We start from the raw sequence: 23,492 nt of genomic DNA on the forward strand, positions 1-23,492 counted from the left end.
CCCCCCCCCCCCCCCCCTCTCTCTCTCTCCGTTCTCACGAGGTAAACATATTTTGCAGAAAAGCTGACGGAGAGCTTGTTTTAACAACCTCAAGGTCAGCAAGTCAAAGTCTGCAATCGTCACGCCACCCACACCGCATGTGGCCTCTGTGTGTGTTACAACGGGGGATGGAGTCGCCGTGGCAGATTTATACCTCTCTGTGCACCTTCAATAATTCAATAACAGCGCCTGTGTCTCCTTCCCCAGCTTTCAGTGTCATTATAGAGCAGGGCTAAATGCCACCGAGCCCTGTCCATCTCTCCGCCGGTGTCTCTTTACTGCAGCGACAGGGCACACACACATATACACTCGCATACGTACACACATACGTGTGGGTGCTGATTTTGTTGCTGCCCCGTTTTCGTCTGCCTCCTGTTGCAAACGCTCCTTCAAAAGCCTGCGGTGTTCGTCACATGAGGGAACCAGCACCGTGATCTAACATGGAATCATCTCATCTGGACTCTTCGTCGTCCGCAGTGCCTCTCCGAGCATCAAAATCGGTCAATCTCGCCTCACCTCTTTTTACGGCCTGTCAGTGCCTCATCCTGCCATTGCGAGGCCGTTTTAACCCCCCTGACCCGTCTCCCAGCCCTGCTTAGCTTCGCCCTGGACATCCGTGACTCCTCCGGTATTACGGACCTCCTTCAATCTCTGCCATCGATCCGGCTCCCTCTCCGTTGCTATGCGCTCCAACCTCTCTCTGACCCATCTTCTGCTGCCTCATAGTCCCGTCTAGTAATGCGCCCTGTGTGGTGCCCTCCGTTTGCCTGTGTGTGTGTGTGTGTGCTCGCAGCTGACCTGAGTGATGAGTGGTGACCCTCTGGCTGGCGCCTGGCGTCCTCCTCGCTCCTATTGATTAGATCTGAGGTTTCATACAGTAGCCGCCTCACGTGACTCTGTCATTTACTGTCTCTCCACTGTCTCCGAACTGTCTTGCACACACGCGCGCACACACACACACACACACACACACACACACACACACATACTCATTCAGTCACTTAAGTGGTACATGTGTAAGCGATGAGCACGTTTTCATCAACACTAATTAACGTGAAAAGGGGTTAAAGGACCCGACTTCCCCTATCGTGTGTATGAATACAGTCGGGCATCCTGTAGAATTAGTTTAATTAGGAGACAACAGATGCAGCATGCTAACTGCCTGTATCGCTTAGATTACAGCCACAGAGTGAGTCAGCAGCTGAGTGACGTGTGAGTGAGGGATCAGAGAGAAAACCGGGATACAGCTGTCGTCCTTCATCTAGATGGGATTTGATGGAGTGAGATTTGAGGGTCTTTCATTCCCAAATGTGTCAGGAATTCGTGGGTTGCTGTGAGATCGTCACAGCATGATGATAGTCCTCAATAAAAGTATCAGTTTTCCTGCACCTTGGTAAATGGTAATTGGATTGGACTTGTGTAGCACTTTATGAAGTCCAGAGAACCCCAAAGTGCTTCACACTACATTCAGGCCCTCACCCAATCACACACTGATGGCTGGAAGATATTTGATTTTAACCAGAGCTTCCCTGGGCAGCGTGACAGAGGAGAGGCTGCCATGCACCGACACCACTGGCCCTTCAGACCACCAGCTGGCAATACAGGTAAAGTGTATTGCCCAAAGACACACCGACGAAGATGGACGGAGCCTTGACCGATTACGGAAAGAACTACCATATTCACCACCCTTTGTCCCTTTGCCTCCTGCTATTGACATCCTAATTTCTCTTATTTGAAATGTCATTATTAGACAGACATAAAACAATCTTTATTTGCCCCAACTTGTGTTGAGGCAAATGTGGCAATGGTGACGGGAGTTTATCTAGTAGTAGGTGGGTTGCTGGTTCGATCCCCACTCTGTTCGCCTCTGCCGTTTTGTCCTGGGGCAAAGCACTTCACCCGCCTTGCTCACTGGTGGTCAGAGGGCCACGCCTAGGGCAGATGTGACCACTCTCCAATAGCTTGTCACCATTGGCATATGAATGTGTGTATGATTAGATGAACGGCTGAAGGTAGTGTGAAGCGCTTTAGGGTTCTCTGGACTTGATGAGGCCATTTACCGTTTACCATAGGCTGAGAACAACTATACTAGAGTGACTTGAAAACCATTCTTCAGAGACTCTCTGTTTAATTGAATCGAGCGTGAGCAACTTTGCCAAAGGAAAATGTCAAATATTTCAGTGTCAGGGTGCTGGATGGCTCAGTTAGTGGAGAGCGCTCACGATGTGAGGTGGCTATAGTCCTCAGCGCGGTTGTTCTGAGTGGGATTCACGTTCTCAGGCCATTTGCTTATCCCTTTTTCTTTCTTCCCTATTTCTCGTTCAATAAGCACCACTAAAGCCAAGACATCTTTAAAAAAAAAAAACATTTCAGGTTCTTATATGCAAAGCCAGTAGAGACATGGCTCATAATCCTGGAGCTGTAAATGCAGCAAAAAGGTAGTTCTGCAAAGCATTGGCTCAAGACGGCATTAACACAAATGGACGCCATACTCCCAGTTTGACTGAGAGTTTTTGAGAATGTGGTATGACATTCTCATGGTAATCGAGTAAAAGTGTAGGAGCTATCTTTCAGCCAGCTGAGTGGCAGTGCAAAGCAACATGCGAGGAGACGGTCAGTGCTCATACTCTGTGCTTCGGTCAGAGGAAACTTCCACTTGTTCCGGCACTTTCTGTGGATTCTAACGTAAAGCTCTTTAATTTGCGGGTTTTGGTATCGGTGGCCAGGCCTGGTGCCGAGTCGTTGTCTGCCAGAGTCCTGAGGAAAACCACACTTTTGTTGTGAGCATGTGTGTTTAAGGGTGTGTGTTTGTGCCTCTTCCACTCAGTCTTTGCCACAGTAATACTCAGGTTAAGTGTAGTTGCAGGCTATTATACATCATTAGGGTAAGTAAGGCTCAGGCAGCTTGGCAAGAGAAATGGGCCCTCTCAGATGCTTAATTTCTCTCCAGCCTCGGCTGCAACAGGACCCGACGCGGCACACGAACGCAGCGGCGGCGGCGCGTTGCTTGTGTACAGGTTGAAAGCAGCCTGTCGCTTATCCAGTCAGTCACAAATCACCCTGTCAATCAGGTGGTTTATGGAGGCTAAAGCCTCGCTGACGGCTGCTGGTCGGTCAGCCCTGCCTGCCACTCGCCTGCCTCTGCGGAAATTAAAGCATTCCTAATGGATAGATCTGAGTGTTTTATTATGTTTTCACATTTTATGATACATGTTAACACCAGCCACGACGGACTTGGAGTGTAGTAATTTCTTTTAACCACATCAATTAGAGTCGGCCGGGTAGATGGGGGAGACATCAGCCTTTTAATAAAATGAGAGATTAGACATCCAGCATGATAGATAGGAGGCAATTCGTTCCCGTTTTACTCCAGCCGTGATTAATAAGGAGTTTATTCAGATAAGATATTTTTGTCATTATTATTACGTCCTGCTTGGGAGTTTTAATCCAGACTTTGTAATGGAAATCAATTTGGTGAAGGAGGAAAAAACACTTGAAAAACTTTAAATTTTAAAGAGATCTAGTGCCCTGCTGAAGTCTTTATAAAACTGGATCTTTTTCATATTTTCTCTTGTTACAGCCACCAACTTTAATGTGTTTAAGTAAGGGTTTTTGTGGTGTTCCAACACAATTTAGTGCACAGTTTAAAAGGGGAAGAGAATAGGGTACATGGTGTTCAAAAGTATGCTACAAATATAGATTGGAGGTGAATCAGTCTGAAGTTTTAGCCCATATATTAAGTTTATTCAGACTGAAGAAGCAAGGTTAAGTATTTGAACAAATTCTGGCTTGGATTTAAGCCTGGACTTTGACTGGGCCATTCTAATATATTAACTTACTTTCATCTAATAATACTCAGATGTAGTTCTACACTCTAAAAAGTGTATTTGGGCTGTAGTTTATGTTATCGACTTTTTCCTTTACATTAATCTCACTTAATTCCTTTGGCTTAGTGATGACGTTTGAACTTAAAGGAACTTTTTACTTTCACTTTACTCGAAAAAAATCAAGTTTAATGTCCGATGTTCGTATCCGACGTCTGACGTCACGACACAAGCTTCACCGGGGGCAGATCCAGTACCGACCAGGGTGCTGTGGTGGCGAAGGGGAATAGCACAACCCACATGAGGAGACCTTAGTCCTCGACGCGGCCATCGCAGGTTCGATTCCCGACCCGAAGACCTTAGCTGCACATCTTCCCTCTCTGTCATGACCTGGTTTCCTGTCTGACTGCTCTCAAACAAAGACCAGTAGATCCACTAAAACCTTTAAAAGAACAGATTCTTTATTAGTTTCCTTCATTATCTGAAGTAACTAAATGATTTGAGTAAGACTGACTTAAATTTGTCAAATTAAATCAGCTTAAACTAAGTTGGATGAACGTAATTGAATTAAACTGAATTGAATTTTACAGTGTATCTGCTTATTTAGGCTCATTTTTCAGCCAGAAGGTAAACCTCTGCCACCGCTCTCAGGTAGCACGTCAACTTTAAAGGGTCATTCTGTATTTAACTCCATGCATTTTCCCCTGTTCCCACTGGGGAACAATAAGCATCACCACAGCATGATGCTGCCACCACCGTGTTTCGCCATGGAGACTATGTGTTTGGTGTTACTTTTCCGTTCTGCCTGTTGACCAGAAAGTTCCAACTCATTTTATTTTGGAGTGTCAAAGTAAAAGTGAGACACTACTAATGCACCGTGCTTCTCTTCCACTTCACAAACACCTTGTACGCTGGGCTGCCTCATCTGTATGCGGATAAATTGAGTTTGAGTAACTTTTCAAGGCGCCGCAGTCCGTCAAAATTTAGTTTAGTCTTTGTCTACCCACTCAGAACCCGAGAGCGTCGTTCCTCAAACGGCTCCGGCTGGAGCTGCGCATTAAAGATTTAGGCCACAGTCGGATGAAAAAGAGCAAGAAATGTCCTCTGTTATATCTCTTCGCTGTGATTGTGACTCAGACTGCGCGCGGCGCCTGTCCTCTGCCCGGCGAACAAATCTCCAGCTGGGTTTAAAGGCGGAGGCCGGATGGGTGGCACTGCCACGGGAACTCGGAGGCGATAGATGAAAGAGGGCAGGAACAAGACTAATTGTTCTCATTACAGAACAAATAAAAATCAATAGCTCTCAAAGCAAAAAGGGGGCAGAGGGAGGCAGGGGGAGCGCGGCTTGGAGGGCGCTGTAGTTATTGCACAGGAGTGGATTCTGTCGGAATAGCGAGCGGCGGGCGAGGCGCAGTGGAACCGATCACATTTGAATGCTAATTCCGACGTAGGACAGTTAGATTAATAGATGTGGCGGTCCGGCGCTGGGCCTTTCCCCGCGTACGAGCTGAGGGGGCGTTCGAGATTGAAGTTTTAAAAGCAATTAAATGGGAAAACGCATCATGGGGAGGGTATGAGGGGGGGGAGAAAAGGAAGAAGAAGAAGAAAAAGCAGAGATATTTCCCCAATTTTTTCAAATTAAAGCAGGAAATTTCATTACCAAGGGGAGCATATTTTACACAGGCAATTACAAGGTTAATACATCTTCGACACCCCTACTTGAAGTCCTCATATATTTGTTCAGGGATTTTGTTCTTGTGTTTTAGTTTAATTGGCTGAGGAGATGCTGGATAGAAAGTCTGTGTGGTGTACACACACACACACACACACACACACACACACACACACACACATACACACACATACACACATACAAAACAAAACTTCACTACCATGTATTATGTATCAGATCAACTCGCACACGTTATCCTGACCTTTTCTTGAAACTTTTTATGCAGTAGTTCTTATCAATCTTTGGAATCTGATGAAATTTTCTGGATTTTTCTTGCAAAATGTCCCCACGTTGGCTGTCGAGAACCATCGAAAGTCTCGCTGTTCACACACACACACACATTCTCCCACCATTTCTGCTTAGAGCTTCAGTGACATATTGGCAGCATAAAGTATGTACGTGTGTGTGTGGTTGTATCTCAAAACGGCTTCGGTCTGGCTTTTCTCTGACACAGATGACAGCATTATGTGCATGGATTTCAGTGTGTGTGTGTGTGTGTGTGTGTGTGTGTGTGTGTGCGTGTGTGTGTGTGTGTGTGTGTGTGTGTGTGTGTGTAGTTCCCCTCTCCATACATGTAGAACAGCTCTCACTCATGAGTTCTCTTTGACGAAGTGAATAACAAGTAGCTAATATTCACTTTTTAAAATTTTTGAATGCATCTGCGACACGCGACGCCGTGACACTCGACAAAAACCAACTTTTCAGGTGTTTCCAAGAGCTTAATGAGAAAAAAATAACTCTCCCTAATAAGTCTGTAATACCGAGCCGGTTCCTCACAGATCATTTCATCGGCGCCCCTCTCAGAGTTTCCTCCCTGTCAGCTTGTTTTCGTCTGATTTAGCCCTGTCGTACATCCGCAGAGACGGCGCGCCGTATGATAGAAACTCAACAGTGAGGCAAATTGGCAGAGCCACAGAGGGCGGATCGACAGCGAGAAGACAAGCTGGGAAGGAGGCGTAGAGCAGAGGAGGCAGTGTGAAAAGATACGGAGACGATGACGGAGAGAGAGGCTGTGTTGGTTTATATAACATCTCCACCGTGGTCTTTGGCATGCGTCAGGATTTGGGGGGGGGGGGCAGGTTGAGCCATCAATCACTCCATCTGTGTAAAATCACGAGCTGACTCCAATATTGCTAAATATTTATACTGTCACATACACACAGGCGTGCAGATGAAAAGAGCCATTCATTAGGGCCTTCTCAGGCCTGTCAGCCTTGGAGATGGAGATTAGAGAAGCAGCCTCCCACTGTGCCTGCCTCTCCTCTCACCGAGCTGCTCCAGCCCTATATATAGAGCCATCAGGACGATAAATATCTCCAGCATGCCTCTTTTAGGTAAACACCCAGTAAATACGGCAGAGAGGAATCGGGAGAGGCTCGGCTAAACGGGCCGGTGCGTCCGGGGTGTGTGTTTTGCGTAGTCGCACGGCGGGGGGAAAAAAAAACACAATAGGGACGTGTTGTCGTACGTTTTCGACATAGAGATGTAGGTGAGCGTTGTTGCAGCAGGTATCGGTTGTGTTGTAATTGGAAATGTTGATTTTACTTCATATTCTCCGTTTAAGGTTAACGCAGCTCAGTCGGCCATGTTGCTGCGACATTGTGAATGCTTTCTCCTGCTGTGTGTTTGAACTGGAACTGAAATTTCAGAAGTTTTCAGAAGTCTAGGATTTTTTTATTTATTTTTTTCCCCCCTCATTTTGTCCACAGGTTTTTATGTAGTTTGTGGGGATTTTGGTGAGACGGAGCAACACAGTTTAAGGCAAGGCATGTTTGTTTTCATAGCACCGTTCATACACACAGTTTTTCAAAGTCTATACAGGCAGAAAAAAAGAAAAATAAACGAAGGATAGAAGGGGTAAAAAACACCTTACACTGCAAAAACACAAAATATTACCATGTATTTTTGGTCTGTTTTCTGGTGCTAATCACTTGAAATAAGGCAAGAGAAACTTATAAGTAACTTTTTACCAAGATATGAGAGCTTGATTTAAGTCAATAATTCCTTAATATTTATGACAAAGTACAAGTTATAAGTAAAGTAATCTTACATGGAACATGACATTTTGTCCAAACTATAACTTATAATATGGTAAAAAAAAAGAAAAAGAAAAAGAAAAAAAAAGCTTGTTCCACTGGTAGATTATTTTCCTTATTATGTCCCTTATTATAACTTAAGATAAGGGAAAATAAAATAAAAAAAAGATATTTGCAATAGAAATGAGACCAAAAGTATTTGGTAAGATTTTGTGTTTCTCCAGTGTATTTGCTAATGAGACAAACAAAGCATCACATGGCTATAAAACAGCAGGCATGATCCCAGAAATGACAGAAAATGACAGAAAATTAAACCAATAAAACGCAAAGATGTGGTAGAAAGTACAGAGTGGTGTACAGTAGTGAAATAAAAAGAAAATGAGACATGGTTTTCAGGGTTGTTGTTTTTTTTTTACACATAAGAACCTGCTAACAGTTTGTGTATTTGTTGTCAGCCTGCATTACAAAACTGAGGCGTAACGATGTGTAGTTTAGTCTCGATTTAAATCCAGTTGTTCTGTGAAGGCCTCAGAGGTTTCTCAGCGAACATTAGTGAACAAACGGCATATTGAAGGTCAGACACCGCAGATCGGTCAGGGAGAAAGTCGGTGGGAAGTTTAAACTCGGGGGTTTAGTGAAAATGTTTTGATGTCTCACTGAGATTTCCAATCCGCAACCTGAAACATCTAAGACACGCTGTCCACCTGAACCGCGAGTGGCTGGAGGAAAATGGACAATATTAATCAGAAAAGTGGCCAAGACGATGCGGAGAGATCCACAGTTCAGGTGTGAGAATCTGTTGGCAGTAAAGCTGTTATTCAAGTCAAGTGGCGAGAAGAAAGCTTTTGTTTTTCAAAGAAACTCTCTTTGCAGTTTCCAACAGACGAGTCACAACCTCCACAGTTTACATCAACGCCTATTTGTGTGTTTGAATGGCCTAGTCAAAGTCCAGACCTGAAATCAGCTGAGATTTTGTGACAAGACTTGAAAACGGCTGATCATAGACGCTGTGTTTGTTGAATAATAGGCAACAGCTTCAGTCTAAAATGTCCCCCGAACATTCGCAGCAACAAATGTTTGTATAAAGTATTGTCTCAGGTGGGCTTGGTAAACTTTTCAGAAATCTGTTAATGAAACGTTTTGAAAACTATTTACTTTTTTTCCTTTTATATCCCATCTTTGCACTCTAATGTCTCAACAGATTATGAAATCCCAATAAGTTGAAGTTTGTGACTGAAAATTGAGAAATTGTTTTAAAAATATATTTTTTGGAGGGTTTTTTTTTTTTTTTCGCCAAAGAATATAGACTTGTTATACCTCTCATACTGAAATGTTTGAAGTGAAAAATCTCACATATTTAAAAAAAAAAAAAAAAAAAAGATTCTACCTCTAACACAGTTATGCTTTTATACCTGGAACGGATCAACCAATAATCAATTTTCTGTCATAATTTGTTTGCACTTGTCTGAAATGCAGTAAAAACGGCATAAACAGGCAACGTTTAGGACGATCAGCGCTTCAAGGTGCTTATCCTACAGTTCGGCACTCAGAAACATTTACTTTTTAAATCAAATGAAAGTTGGGTGTGACAGTTCAGGTTTAGCCATTGTATCCCTGACACAATGTTGGGTAAATTGTTGCTTTGATTAACTAATAAAAAAAAACAAATAAAATAAAAAAATGCAAGTTTCATCTTTAAACATCTAAACTGAAACATTCCAAAGACAAACATCTTTTAGCGTCGTCAGGTTGGTCATTTCCTCCGTTTGTTTCCCAGTACGGACTTTTTCTGCTGCGACGTTTCAAAGAACCGCGTCTCCATCGCCTTTGTTTGTCGCGTCTCGTCTGTTCATTCATTTCATCCACCATGACGGACCTCAGATCAGCGCGCCGTCCGGGCCCCGGCAACAAAAAGACATCAGCAACATTATCTTCACACTGTAATTACCCCCAAAAAAAAGGTGGTGGGTGGGTTGTGGGGTGGGGGGGATTTCATTTTGATTAGCTGAAAAGCTTTTATTCTCTAACTCACATCCATAATTAATCATTAAATCATGGGAGAGTTACTGAGAGGGATAGATGGGGAGCCGGGAGAAGAAGTGGAGGCGGTAGGGTGTGTGTGGGGGGGGGTGGATGTGAAAGGAGGATGGAGGGATGATGGAGGGAGGGAGAAAGGGAAGAGGCATGCAATTATCTGCAGAAGTTTGACATCGCCAGTAAATCCACAGAGCTGCCTGACGTTGCTAATTAAAGAAGCAATCAAAGGTCCACCTCCAGAGCTTTTTGAGAGGAAGACGAGCGAGAGGGAGGAAGAAGGGAACGGGACAGAAAACAAGAGGACGGACGTCTTCTGGGGAGAGTTAGAGAAGAAAAGGAGGGTGTTATAATCTTTGTTATTGTTTCCATATGTCAACCTCCCTGGACTCCAGGCTGAGGCTCATACACGTTCATTTCTTTATTTTTTTCCTGCTGCATCCTGGCCATCACGCCGGGATCATTCCTGACCTTCATCTGGAGAGTCGCAAATGGCTGTTGATTTGCAGCATGAGGGGAAATAACCGCTCTCCAAGCCAAAGTAATGCATTAGTCATATCTGGTTAGTCATTTTCAAACCTGAAACGATGCGCCTGGTGATGCTCTATCCACAACATCCAATCAGCGACGTGACCCCACCAGTCGTCAGGCGTTTCAGGCCTTTCGCCGTCGGACGCCCTCTGCCTGGCACGCCGAGCTTGAACGGAGAAGAAGGGGGGGTCTTTTTCTGTTAGCGGCGGCATCAGCCTCCCACACGTTTGCTCTTTTTAATCCACAGCCAGCCACGGAAAATTCCAGCAGCCTGCGCGTATCGCACGAGGTGATTCTCTTCTCAGTTTGCCCTCGCCATTCAAGGCGCAAGGGTTGAGCTCCGAGACGAAGATCTTCTTTTTTTTTTTTCCTGCAAAAGCTGCTGAATGCATGGAGAAACCTCTAACCGTGTAATAAAGCCTTCATGCTCCTCCAGGAAACACTTAGCACTCATGTTTTGGGCTCATGTTCAGAAATTAACTTGGACTCCAGAAATAAGTCAAAAACTTATTTGGTTTTAATTGTTTAGATATTCTAATAAAAAACAACAACAACTCAATTTCAGCTCCTGGAGATGTAGATCAAATAAAGTCGCATCTCTGTAAATGTTAATGTCATTAAGAATTCATTTAATGCAACTCAAAACCGAAACGGTTTTTAATGCGTAAATGCAGGCCGACTGAAAAGTGTGTAAAGTTTCCGCATTCAGAACTTGGTGGATTCTCATTTGGTGTGAATTACTGCATAAGTGCAGCACGGCATGGACGGGAGCACAATGTGGTTCTGCTAAGGTGTGGCGTACGTCGTGGTTGCTTTGGCAACAACCTCCAGCTTTACTCCAGCTGCTGGGAACTATCTGTGTTTCTTGTGCATCTTTCTCTACTGTAGGTTTTCCTTCCACTTAACTTTCCATTATTGCAGCTGGATACAGTGCTAGTGTTTTGGCTTAATTTTTTTACCCTATTTGTGGAGGTGCAGTCTGCTGGACAATTGTCAAGTCAGCATTCTGCTCATGGAAGCCATAACCATAATATTTCTGTTTCAAAAAATTATTCTTCTTTGCTTTACGTCATATTCCATCTTTCTGAAAAGTTCAATTTAAAATTTTTATTAGCTGCACGCCATAATCGTCCAAATAAATAGGAATAAGCAGTTCAAATACATCACTCTACATATAATAAATGCATCAGTTTCACTTTTTATATTGCACTGCGATGCAGCCGTGACACAGGGTCATAGCTTTTACACATGATACAAATTTCAAACTTGTGTCTAAAAAATTATATTTTAATCTCCAGTAATATGGTAGCTGAACATTTTCTGGGGTTTTTTGTTTTTGTTTTGTTTTGTTTTAACTGCAGTCAGTTTTCTCAACAATGGCAGGAGAAAGCCATCTTGAGAGATCAAAGCCGGGATAGTTTTCTTCATTATATATATTTTTCTTCTTCGCCTCCCTCCGGTCTTCTCTTCACCTCCTTCCTCCCTCTTCACCTCCCCTCTGTCTCATTCTCTTTGTGTTTCCCTCCGTCTCTCCGGGGGCACGGACCTGGGGGACTGGAGGTAGATAGAGTTAGTGTGGACCAGATTACTCTCCACTCCGGGTCATCCTCTGTCAGCAGAAAAAGAGCTGAGAGCAGGACACTGACCTGCGTTTCCTCCGACCAGTTCCACTCTGCGTGTGTGTGTGTGTGTGTGTGTGTGTGTGTGTGTGTGTGTGTGACCTCTTGAGCCCTCTCTACACTATTTCATTGTTTTGGGGGAGGATTTGTTGTTGTAGTATTCTGTCTGAATGACCTCTTTATGAGAAAATGTTTTCACAGTTATGGTCGGGACATGGATGTCATATGATTTATTTTTTATTTTTTTACTTTTACTTAATTTATTTTCAACCACTCTCCTTTTGCAGGGCGGAATGGTTTGCCCAACGTTGCAACTGCAATCATTCTCAAAATGAAGAATTGATTGGTGATCAGGACTTATTGCTGGTAGTTTCTCTTTGTTGGCATGAAAATAAATGGACTGACCAGGGCACAGAATGACTTGAAGGAACTAAATAAAAATCGCAAAGTTTGAGCTGTTGCGTAACATTGACTAAAGATATGTTTAAACATCAATCTGAGATGATTAAACAGAAGAAAACAGTATCAGTTGTCAAGCACGGTGGCGGCTGAATCAGCTTGATGCAAATATACTGGTGAGGAACTTATTCATGCATATATATAAACAACTTTTCATCAGTCTATTAGTTATTTTTGTTCTTTTTCTTTTTGTTTCATGGCTGTAAATGAAGTTGCTAACATTACTACTGGAGAGAATAATTAACCTCAAAGAGAAACCACACATGCACTGGGAGAGCATACAAACTTCATACCAAAAGAAAAAACGGGCTGGGATTTGAACCTGAAACCATGGCAACAATGCTAAAGCAGCTACGCTAACCCTAATGCTACATGAGCGGCCTTCTTCTAAACATATTGTGGTTGAAATTACATAATTGTGATGGATAGATGGATCATTAATAGCTTCATGTCAAGTGTTTGTTCATTTCTGTGTTTCATCCTGTCATATACTGAGTTATGTTTCAGTTTATTAACGTGGCACTTTTCTCTAGGTAAATATTTGTTTCTCGTCTTTTTTTTTCCTTTTTTTTTTTTGCACAAAAGTGTTTTTGTTAGAATAAACTCCGCCTAACTTTCCTGACTTCTGGCCCGTGTTATCCGCTCAGGTTACTGTCAGTTAAAACACGCAGCGCCGTCCTCGCTCTACCGGATTACAGAGTCGGCAGCTTCTTGATTATGAGTGGCTGACATTTGGTGTGTTTTCTGAAAATATGACTAAAGTTTGCTCAGCTGTGTGTGGGAGGAAGCCTTAATATACCAGGAAACAAACAAATATTGTTTTGTATTCCGAAGGGGGTTTTATTTTATTTTTGTTGTTGCTGTTGTTTGTTTTGTTTCTCCAGGCAGCGCCGTAAAAAATATTTAAGAGTCTACTTGTAAAGGTTTGAGTTAAGAGCTGAGAATTATCCCACAATAGGAGGTTTGTAAACAACAATGATTCATCCTCCTCGCTTCTATTACACATATAAAAAAAAAGGTGTTTGGGACGGAGTTTTGATTTCCTAGCCAACTCAAACTCCTCCATCGATCTGAGACGATGCTGAACAGTAGACTGCGGAGGGATTTTACGCTGCCTTAGCATGTTAACTTCATACCTTTTCCACATTCTGTCTCGTTACAACCACAAACTGCAATGTATTTGATGTGGATCGTTGGAACACAAAGTAGTGGAAGGAAATAAATGGATCTTTTAACAAATAAGATTTAAAGTCTGGTGCGCGTTAGGGTTCAGACCCTTGCAGAGGAATCCTTGCATATGCTTCCTTTGCTAAATGGCTTAATGTTGGTCAGATTTGATGTGAACATTATTTTTGTCTTGCCACAGATTGTAAATTCATTTATGTCTGAGCCATTCTAACTCATGACCCAGGATGCCTGCACATCCTTAAAAAGACTTATGTTGATGTGTGTAAAACTAAGGCCTTAAGATGTCTTGAATTCTTTTTTAAAAATGAGGTACGTTGGCCTTAAATACGTTAATCACAGGTCTTAAATTTTGTCGTGGCAGGACTATTTAATCTTGTATATTCTAACTCGTTTTTCATTGTCTTTCTCAAGTGTTTGAGACATCTACCTTGCGTTCTGTGACTTGAGACGGTTGAAGCTACCACTAATGAGCTGCTAACATTCCCTTGTTTGGGAGGAAGGGGGTTTTTTTTTTTTTTTGGTGTTTTTTTTTTTTGCATCTTTACATGCAAATTTGTTGCCAGTTGGATGAACATTTGTCTTAACCGTTGACTCAGTTCTGTCACCAACCCGTACGAGGCAACCCGGTCTGTTCAAAAAAGCTTGGCACTCCAAGAATTAAAGCCGTAGAGAACATCGCGAGATATACGATTTTCTTCTGTACATTTTTGTTGTGAAATTTCTTCCAGGATAGTCTTCAAAAAAGGTTTTAAAAGCCTTAAATTTGAGTTGGTGAAACCTGCAGAAACCCTGTGTATATACTTTGATCTAAACTATGACGTTGAGGTTCTAGCAGTAAGTTTAGGGTCGTCTTGCTTGAAGCTGTATATTGTGGGAAATGCTGGCAGGAAAAAAACCTTCCATGTCAAGTAGACGCAGTTGGAGGAACTGTTTAAGACTCTTATTTGTAATAAGGCAGATTATGTAAAATATTAATCAACAGCATTTTCTTCGACTATCAGCCAAAGTCACTCAGATTAGCGCTGGCCTTCAGAGTCATTGGTGCTCCGGTCCTGAGGGCCTTCCATCTGTCTGTGCCCTCGTTCTCTCCTGGTCCTTCGTCCTTGGCGTGTTTTCAGCGTTTCTCCATCCGTCTCTCCGCCCTGTCCGCCCGATGTCAATCTGGCCGCTGTGTAATTGGTTGCTTTCTGGTCGGCCAACCTGTCCTAGGTGGCGCTGATTCATGGCGTTTGTAAAGGTGACGGTAGCGACTGTCCCAAGCAGACAAAGTAGAGCCATCACTGACTGGACCTCAACTGACCTACACACACACACACACACACACACACACATGCATGCATAGGCAGCACTTGAGAGAGCCCAAGAGATGAGAGAGAAGCGAGGGAAGGTCGTCCAGCGGCTCAGTCAGAAAAGATGATCAAACGTTAAGAAAACTACCACAGTTTGTCGTTACTCTTCACGTCTCAAAACCTTCATTTGCTTCTTTTAAAGCTGCGACACAAATAAAAAAAAATATTTCCTGACAATAAAACTAATGAAATAACATCCATTCGCTGACGTAGATTAAAACACCCACCTGCATACGGGCTTACACACTCTCCCTGAGCACCCAGTCATTCACCCCCATTGCTGGTGACCTGGATACACCCATAACTGACACTTTATCTACTTAGCAGTGTCACCTTCAAACACACACACACACAGAGGATCCTTCGGGTTTGTAAAAACATCTCCCCATGTTTGTGTCCCGTTCAGGCGTCTGCGTTTAAAGGTTGTGGCTTTGTGTCTGTAATTGAAGGGAATGGTCTGGTAAAAGGATTGTAAAGAGGTCTTTTTGTGGCGTTTTGATCATAAGCTCTGACTTTTTCATGGTGCTGCCATTGACCCGCTAATTGATTTGGAGAGCATCTCATTCTGCCTCTAGTTTGACACAGTTTAATTGACTTTGCTTGCCGTACCGTCTGTTCAGGTTGATTTCTTTGTCTTTTATTTTCGTGTGTGTGCGTGTGTGTGTCTGTACGTCTGAGAACCAATTAGCATTTACAGTGAGGTTACAGTTGAATTTAGGGATTACAGCCACGCTGTCCTCAGGATGTAGCCGGGCGTGCGGCTCCCCTGATTACGCCAACGCGTGCTCGCGGGCTCACATTTGCGTCGAGGCTGACCTGTATTACAGCGGGTGTAATTGATTGTGTGTGTGCCGGTGTCTCCTTGTTAAGGTTAATTTCTCTAACTGCTGGTAAGTGCTGTCTGACCGCTCCCCCGGCGGCCTCTCCGAGCTGAAGTATTGCCACTTAGAGACCCCCTGCACCCCTCCCAACACAGCCCAGTCTATTGATCCGCTGATCAATAATTGCATCTGCGCCACACAGTGAGCACAGCAAGGCTCCTGCACTGACCTGCTGGTGCCACACTAAGAGTCGCACCTTGGAAACGGTTGTCAAACTGCGGCCTAGCAATCATTTAAGGGTCCTTGATGGGGATCCAGAGGGGTCCCCAGCAAAACGAGGGTTACTTCTGCTGCTGTGGCATTCATTTAGCGCTTCTGGGGGATTGCTTCACTCTACAGAGAGGATAATTGTGTTGCGTCCAAATTTCTTTGGCTCTTGCTGCAAGTGATATCGGGTTGTTGTGGAATAGCAAATTTGTGTATTTCAGAATTTTTTTATTTATTTTTTTTAATCATAAAAATGATTTATTTGACAGGACGACCGTTTGTCTGAATGCCGTGTTCAGGAAGCATCCTGTTTGAATCCCATGTGTGACACCAAAATTGTTGTGGAATTTCTTATGAGATTTAATAAACAATGAGAAATTCTATGCAATTTATTACCACTTGCAATTGGGAGAACTGCACAATATTAACAGCTCAGGGAAACTCAGCAGATGAATGTTCTCCCCCTAAACTCACAAGAAAGGGCAAAGATTTCTTCTCCAGTCCAGATTTTACCTTCTTATACAGCTGAACAAAGATTGTCCAAAGAATATCCCTCCACCAAAGCTGCTCTACATAACCCAACACACTCCATTCAGAAAATGTCTTCTCCAGGCCACAGTGACAACACATTGGCACGGCGGTGGCACCGTCGTCGTGTGTGGCTGTTTTCAGGACAGCTGGTGTTACATCATTAAGTGAATGGATAGACGGATTGGTGATTTTGCAGCAGAGACATCCTCTAAATATCTCCACCATCATTTTACAATCCAAACAGCATCAGTCACTCCCAGCCTCCGCTTCCCCGTCTTCCTCCTGTTGTTTCATTCCTCTCAGGGAGCCTCCATCTTGTTTCAGATCACAGGCAATAAAGCAGCCTGCCTCTCTGTGTCGATCTCATTCCCCCTCCGACTTCCTGTTAAAGGAATCAGTCAGTCAGAGCACTCAAAACACATATTAAACAGGCATCAGCCTCTCGCCGGGGCCAAATCACGCTGTTCAAATGTTGTTCTTCCACCGGGAGCGCAGGACAACTGAAGAGATGGGATCTGCAACATTAACTTGATTCACGGCCGCGGCGACTGAGTGACACTCCATAAGCCTCAGCGGGTTCCCACCGCCGGTGGCCCGCCGACAGCGCCCCGTGGCTAATGTGACACACGCTAGCCCCGCCGTCCCCGCAGCAGAGCGGCTCACACCCTCCGAAACCCTCACACGGGCAGGCGCGTATGGAGACGAATGCAGTGCAGGAGCACACACTGTTCAGACAACGCAACAATAAAGGCTGATCTCTTACGCCACCCACATTCCAGCACACACACACACCTGTAAATTCAGGCCTCAAAGCTGAGAATCTAGAGGTTTAACAACCTGAAATGGCACCGCTCTCTCAGATTTGCACGCTTTCAAACGGCTTTTATGGTAATGCGAAAAGAAGCTGCACAGTTACAGAGTTATTGTCTCCTGCAAGCCGACCTCTCAGCTCGCAGCGTTTCGGCGTAGGCAGTTAGCATCGGCCCCGTAGCTCCTGTGTAAATAGGTAACCTCCGCTTCTCAAAATGCCAACCTGTTCTGGCTCTCTGTGACAGTGCTGACTCCCTCCACTCTCTAACTACAGGGCTTGTCACTAGAGGTGCAAATGGAGGGGTCTGAATTGATATTTACCACACAATGCTGGCAGTGTGCAGCAACCTCACTGCAAGGTCTTTTTTTGGGGGGGTTGAATTTGTTCATGAGGAAATTAAGAATACCTCTCCGCTGTGTTGAAGGAGATGGAGTTGCACAACAACAAAAAATAAAACAATTGTGTTATAATAAAACCCTTAAAATAAATAGTTTTTATTGCAGTAGCATATTCCTACACTTCCTTGTTATCCTCCTCAATTGTGTGTAGTAAAATAAACTTGGCTACTCGTCCAGGTCTCGTTTGTTCCATTCCTGGTTGTTTGACACCTTTTGACTAATTCTGATTAATAGAGATCAACTCACATACGTCTTTCTCGAAATGCATGTTTTCTTGTCTTTCTAGTTTTGAACATGGGCTTGGAGAAGTGGTTGAGAAACATTAGAAATGTGATGATTTAATGTTTAGGAAGTCATCAGTTGTTATATACAGTAAATAAAATTATGTTTTGAGTCTGACAAAAAAAAAAAAAAACGCCACAAACAGCAGACATAGCTTCAACATGGCTCCATGCCCTCCATCGTTGGGTTGTTTTTGTGTCGGATCATGCCGGACGACACCCTCCAGAGTTGTTACTCAATTGTAATGGAAAACCACCTGAACTGTAGAGAGTTAATTCAAAATGAGTTGAGTCACACTGCTAGGTGCAAGTAGAAAGTGGTCGTTAGGTGTGTGTGGTTGTCCTCAATGGACTGGCGACTTGATGTACCCCTCCTCTCGCCCAATGACCACTGGAGATGGGCACCAGCTCCAAAGTGACCCTGCAAGGACAAGCAAGGACAGACAATGGATGGACGGATAGAAACATAAAGTCCATCTGATATACAGTGAGGTGAAAAAAGTTCCTGGGCTATGAATACTTTTTCAAAGGCACCGTATATTTATGTTTTTGCAACGCCACTCCTTTGTCGTCTCTTCTCAAAAGCGGTTCGATTAGCTTTAGGTCACAATACATCCTCACCTCTCCTAAACGAGAACGACTTCATCACTGTCTACTTAAAAACAGCAGGACTTCTGCCTCGTCAGAAGTACTTTACGCAACTCTACTTTAGAGTCAAAAATATCCCCCGAGTGTGTGTCACGCAGAGAAGAAATAGGAGTTTTATGCCGGAGAGAAAGATGAGCAGTCAGAATGTCTCATCTTTAGCTGACCTATGAAATAAAACTCTGTAGTTTTTATGTGAAGCACTAATACAACAGGCATTTTTGGTGGATAGGATTTCAGAGAAGTCCAGAAGACTCCGAATTTTGTGAAATCTCATTTCTTGAAACTGCGGGGCAAACTATCAAACTGCTGACGAAGAATTAGTGGTGACCGCATGTGTTTGAGTTAGAGCTCCCACATCCGAGTCTAAAATTCACAAGGGAGAAGAGGGCGATGGCTCAGATCCACTTTGTAGCACAAGCCTGACTTTCTAATCACATCGTCAACCTTGTGAGTTGAGGACATTAAATGTCAGGGGACGATGGGAGCATCAGTGATTGATGAGTTTGTTTCTGTATGTACCGTTCTGTTTGTGTGATCCTATAGCTGCCCCCAGGTGCAAACCTTGTATCTCTAAATGTCAACTCCTCCCAAGTAAAAAAAAAAAAAAAAAAAAAGAAACACAAGTTTTGGTGTATTACAAAGATTTGAGAGTTTTTGGGTGACTTTACAAGGTATCATAAACCTAGAAAGCTTCTCTCCCTGACAGGAATTTGTGCCTCTTCTCACTTATTGTAAATTAAGTTCAGCTTTCAGCAGCTTAGTCGTGAACAGAGGCCCCCCACCTTTTTCTTTTTTTCTTTTTCTTTTTTTTCTAAATGTCTCAAATCAAATCCCCTTTTTTCCTGCATAGATTAGCCTACAAGTGTCTGAGCCAGGCGCTGTTTAAACAATGGCATTTCTAACACTGTTTCTATCACCTTGGAAACGCCATGGCAACCTGTGATGTGAGAGGGCACAGTGTGGCTCAATTAGCAGCAGCTGTATCTCACCACGCTCCGGCAGCAGCAGAGTATCTCCATATTCTGTCTGCTTTCAAGCCCCTAAGTGACACAAATATGTGAAGTGTTACATCGCCTTTAATGTCACTTTAGGTTCCCATGATTTTTTTTTTCTCTTTCCACCCATCATATTCCTTCTCGTGTTGATGGATGCATACATACACGCAGGAAGTTGAATAGATATTCAGTAACGATAACCAACAATTCAACAACCTCCAGTTTTTGCTCAATTTTGACCTGCTGGTTTCACTTTTAGCTTATTCAGATTTCTCTTTACCTTAGGAAAGAATTAATTGCTCAAACTATTTATGTTATGCTCAGAGGTATTGCGCTGTGTGCGAGACAGCAGAGTTGTAAAATAAGGTGCCAGTGCGAAAAAGGACAAACGGTTATCATCTTTTTAAGCTGTATTTGGCACCTTAACTTAGCAGTTAGCACGGTTAGCACGGCTAATTCTAAACACCTGTCTCTGTGCTTATTCCAGACAATAGACATTCGTACCTTTGCTCTGAGACATCCAAGGCCAGCATAACATAATCGAAGGACTTGGAAGTTTAACCATAGCAACCTTGTTTTGCTCCATTTATCCTTCCTTTCATCTGCTGATAAACTAAGTAGTTAATTAGTTCGTGATGTTTATACAGCTTCTTTCACGTCTTGTAAGAACATCTTACAGATACTGAAAATAACTTTTGAGTCTTCTCAAAGTAATAACTTCCATACTGAAAAGTGTTGTCAGGGTTACATATTAGCTCTTGGGTATGGTTCATTCTCTGATGACAAAAGATTAGATTTTTCACTATCCAATGAGCCAATCACAAATTAAAATGGTCCAACTCTGGTCACTAGTCAATAGTTTGTGTTTTTTCCCTTGATCCATTTCTAGCAGTCTGCCTTCTTGTTTCCAGAGGAAGTCTTGCTCTCTCTCGCTCTCTTGCTGCCTCACTGACCATCAGACAGGTCTGGACAGGCTTTCCCTTTAAATAGTTTCCTACATCTCTGTCCTTCCTCTGACTTTACCTTTAAGCGCCACACATGACACTGAAAATAGCTAATGGTAAACGCTTTTCTCTAGTAACAACTTCCCTAGAAAATGGGGATTGGAAAAAGGATCTGATTTTTTGAGTTTCTGACTCAAACCACACTCGGCGCCTTTCCAGTTCTTGTTTTATTTCTGTTCTGTTTTCTATGAACGACTCTTCAAAAATGTAACACGAATGCGTTTGTGTCTCACTAGGTATTGTGTCCAAGTCCTTTGAATGCCGTCTGAAAGGCCAAGGAGCAACGTTTGTGGAGGCCGAGTCTGTGGAGTCGCCCGAGCACAGGAAAGGCTCGTCGGAGGCATCCAGCCACGAAGAGGCCGTCCAGCAGGTCATCATCATCCAGGGATACGGTGAGGAGGACATGGCCATCGACCAGGCCCTGGAGGAGTCGGCCGCCGCCACCCTGCAGACGCTGGCCATGGCCGGCCAGGTGGCCGAGGTGCTCCACATCACAGAGGACGGACAAGTCATAGCCTCGGGCAGGGAGGTGGCCTCGGCAGGGGCCCACCTGGCTGGAGGCAGCACCCAGTACGTGGTGGTGGAGTCTGGGGACGCCAGGAAGGACTTGCATGCGGCTGCGGGTCAGAGTCACATCGTTTCCGAGTCGTCCACCGCCCTGGACGCTCTGCTCACCGCTGTCAGCGAAATGGGCCATCAGGAGAAAGTGCAAGGAGAGGCAACTGTCGTTCATGAAGTGTTGGCCCCCGAAGCCTCGGAGGGAGCCCACGCCGCCGTGGACGTGAAGCAGGAGGAGCAAGAGGAGGTGCAGGTCATCCAGGAGGCCGGCCACGAAAACATGCAGGAGGTGCTGAAGCTCGCCGCCTCCCAGATGATGAAGGAAGGCCTCACCCAGGTCATCGTCAACGACGAGGGAACCCATTACATCGTGACCGAGCTGGAGGACTGCACCCTGCAGGTAGAGGAGGCGGTGTACGGCGGTGCGGCCGCCGGGGACGGCGAGGCACAGCAGGCGGAGCAGCAAGCAGGAGAGGAGATGGTGGTCTACCTGGACGGAGCTTCTCATAACATTGTCCTGGAAGGCTGAGGCTCGCAGCAATGACGGTCCCTGTCTGAAGTTCTGCTAAAGAGCGTCTTCAATATTGTCTCCCTCTTACAACATTATATCTGTTTTCTCAGATGATTGGAGCTATGCAACAAAGGAGCTTTTTCTGGTGCTACTCCTGTCAACTTGCAATGGTGACAGCCACCGACGACTCATTTACGTCCATACAACTTAAGCAAACGTTTAAGCAATTCTTTCTTATGGAATATGTTTTCAAAGTTTTCCTAACATATGGATTTTGCGTTCTAGAGTAAATACATTGTTCTAAGATTTTGGTTAATTTTCAGCAGGAGTTTTGCTTTGGGTCTAAAAGATGGAGGCAAATATTCAATGTTTTTGTCTCGAGTTCGTTCCTTATCCCCGCAAACAAAACAACGGTGATAATTTTGCGTTTTCTTTCCGTGTTCTCCATCTCAGTCAATCTCTTTGCTTTTAGAAAAGCTTTGGGTCAATGTAATTTTTGACAATAAAGATTGTGTAATTTTTTAACCAGTGGTATGCTTTTCTCTTCTTTTTTTTTTTGGTCTACTACACTTCAGACATCCACATTGATTCTACAGTCAACAGCTTGTATATTTTTCACAATTTTGTCTCGTTATTGACCACAGACTTCAAGATAGAATAACAAAAATGTGCTTGTAAAGTGGAAGGAAAACAAAGCATGGTTTTCCGATTGTTTTGTTTTTTTAAAAGAGAAATCAAATATAGAAAGCATGATCTTCTTCACTCTGACACCCCTAAATAAAATCCATACATCTTTTTCTTTCCTTCACTATTACTTTGTGTTGGTCTATCACATAAAACACAGTACTGCACCAGCAATATACACACACACACACACACACACAATGACTGATGGCTCCCATCATGTCTTCCGATCACCAGCAGTCATTACCTTCACCATTATCATTATCGTCCTCATGATCACCATCATCCACATCGTCGTGCTCTCACCCCACCACCATTCTCTTCTAGGTGTTCAACTCACTCTTCCCGTCTTTCTCCCTTTCTCTTTTTCTTTTTTTTTTTCCACCCGCAGCATTTAGCACTGGAGGGAGAGTCGATACTCATTTAGGCTCCAACTTTCTAATGGTTAGAGTGGGAGAGAAAGACAACGGCCAGTCGCTAAAAGTTGAGGGGAGGAGGGAGGCGAGAGTAAGCACGGATACACATGGAGGGCATCGAAAGATCATCCGTCTAACACACATATACACACAGGAACGTGGCGGAGGGAGGGAGCTGAAAGGCCAGGGAGGTTGGGAAAGAGAAGCAAAATCCAGAGTCGCGCGGAGAGAAGAACCTGTCGTTTCAGCCGACACCTACACAGCCTCAGGTCGGACCCAGTTTTTCTTCTCTTCCGTTCAGCTAAAATTGATACATTCGACATGTGAGCATCAAGAAGGGCAGCGTCCACTATTCAGGACACATCTTTGTTTTATGATGAAGTACAGTCAGGCTTGCACTGCTTAGTCCTGGCTCGACTCTGGACGAGTCAGAAGAGAAAAGTATTTCGCAGCGTCAGAAATTCAAAACTGACCCCAAAGAGAGTCTGTAGCTAATCCCTGTTTCACCTCGCTGTTCGCTCCAGACATTTCATTTTATATAACATAAAGCTAAACATGAAGCGCCTTACCATGAGTATTCATACCTCTTTAACTTTTTCACATTTTAGCAAAGCAGTAGCACAGCATGATGCCACCACCACCATGTTTTACCATAAGGAGGGTGTTCTCAGTGGTCTGATTAATGTTGCTTACTGTCACACATAACGATTCGCACGCAGGCCAAAACATTTCATCGTCTTCCCATCTGACCAAAGC

General features: G+C 43.9%; 1 protein-coding gene across 1 annotated transcript in view; it reads left to right on the top strand.

The window, feature by feature from the left end:
* znf407 (zinc finger protein 407) overlaps positions 1–22,161 on the top strand; it is a 200,275-nt gene extending 178,114 nt beyond the window's left edge. The window contains exon 10 of the mRNA XM_015041575.1: positions 20,804–22,161. Coding sequence (XP_014897061.1) covers positions 20,804–21,654 — 851 coding nt within the window. The 3' untranslated portion in view covers positions 21,655–22,161. The remainder of the gene's footprint in view (positions 1–20,803) is intronic.
* The last annotated feature ends 1,331 nt before the right edge of the window (positions 22,162–23,492 follow it).

Source organism: Poecilia latipinna, unplaced genomic scaffold (assembly GCF_001443285.1).
Source record: "Poecilia latipinna isolate Pla-1442-1.1 unplaced genomic scaffold, P_latipinna-1.0 Scaffold558, whole genome shotgun sequence".
NCBI lineage: Eukaryota > Metazoa > Chordata > Actinopteri > Cyprinodontiformes > Poeciliidae > Poecilia > Poecilia latipinna.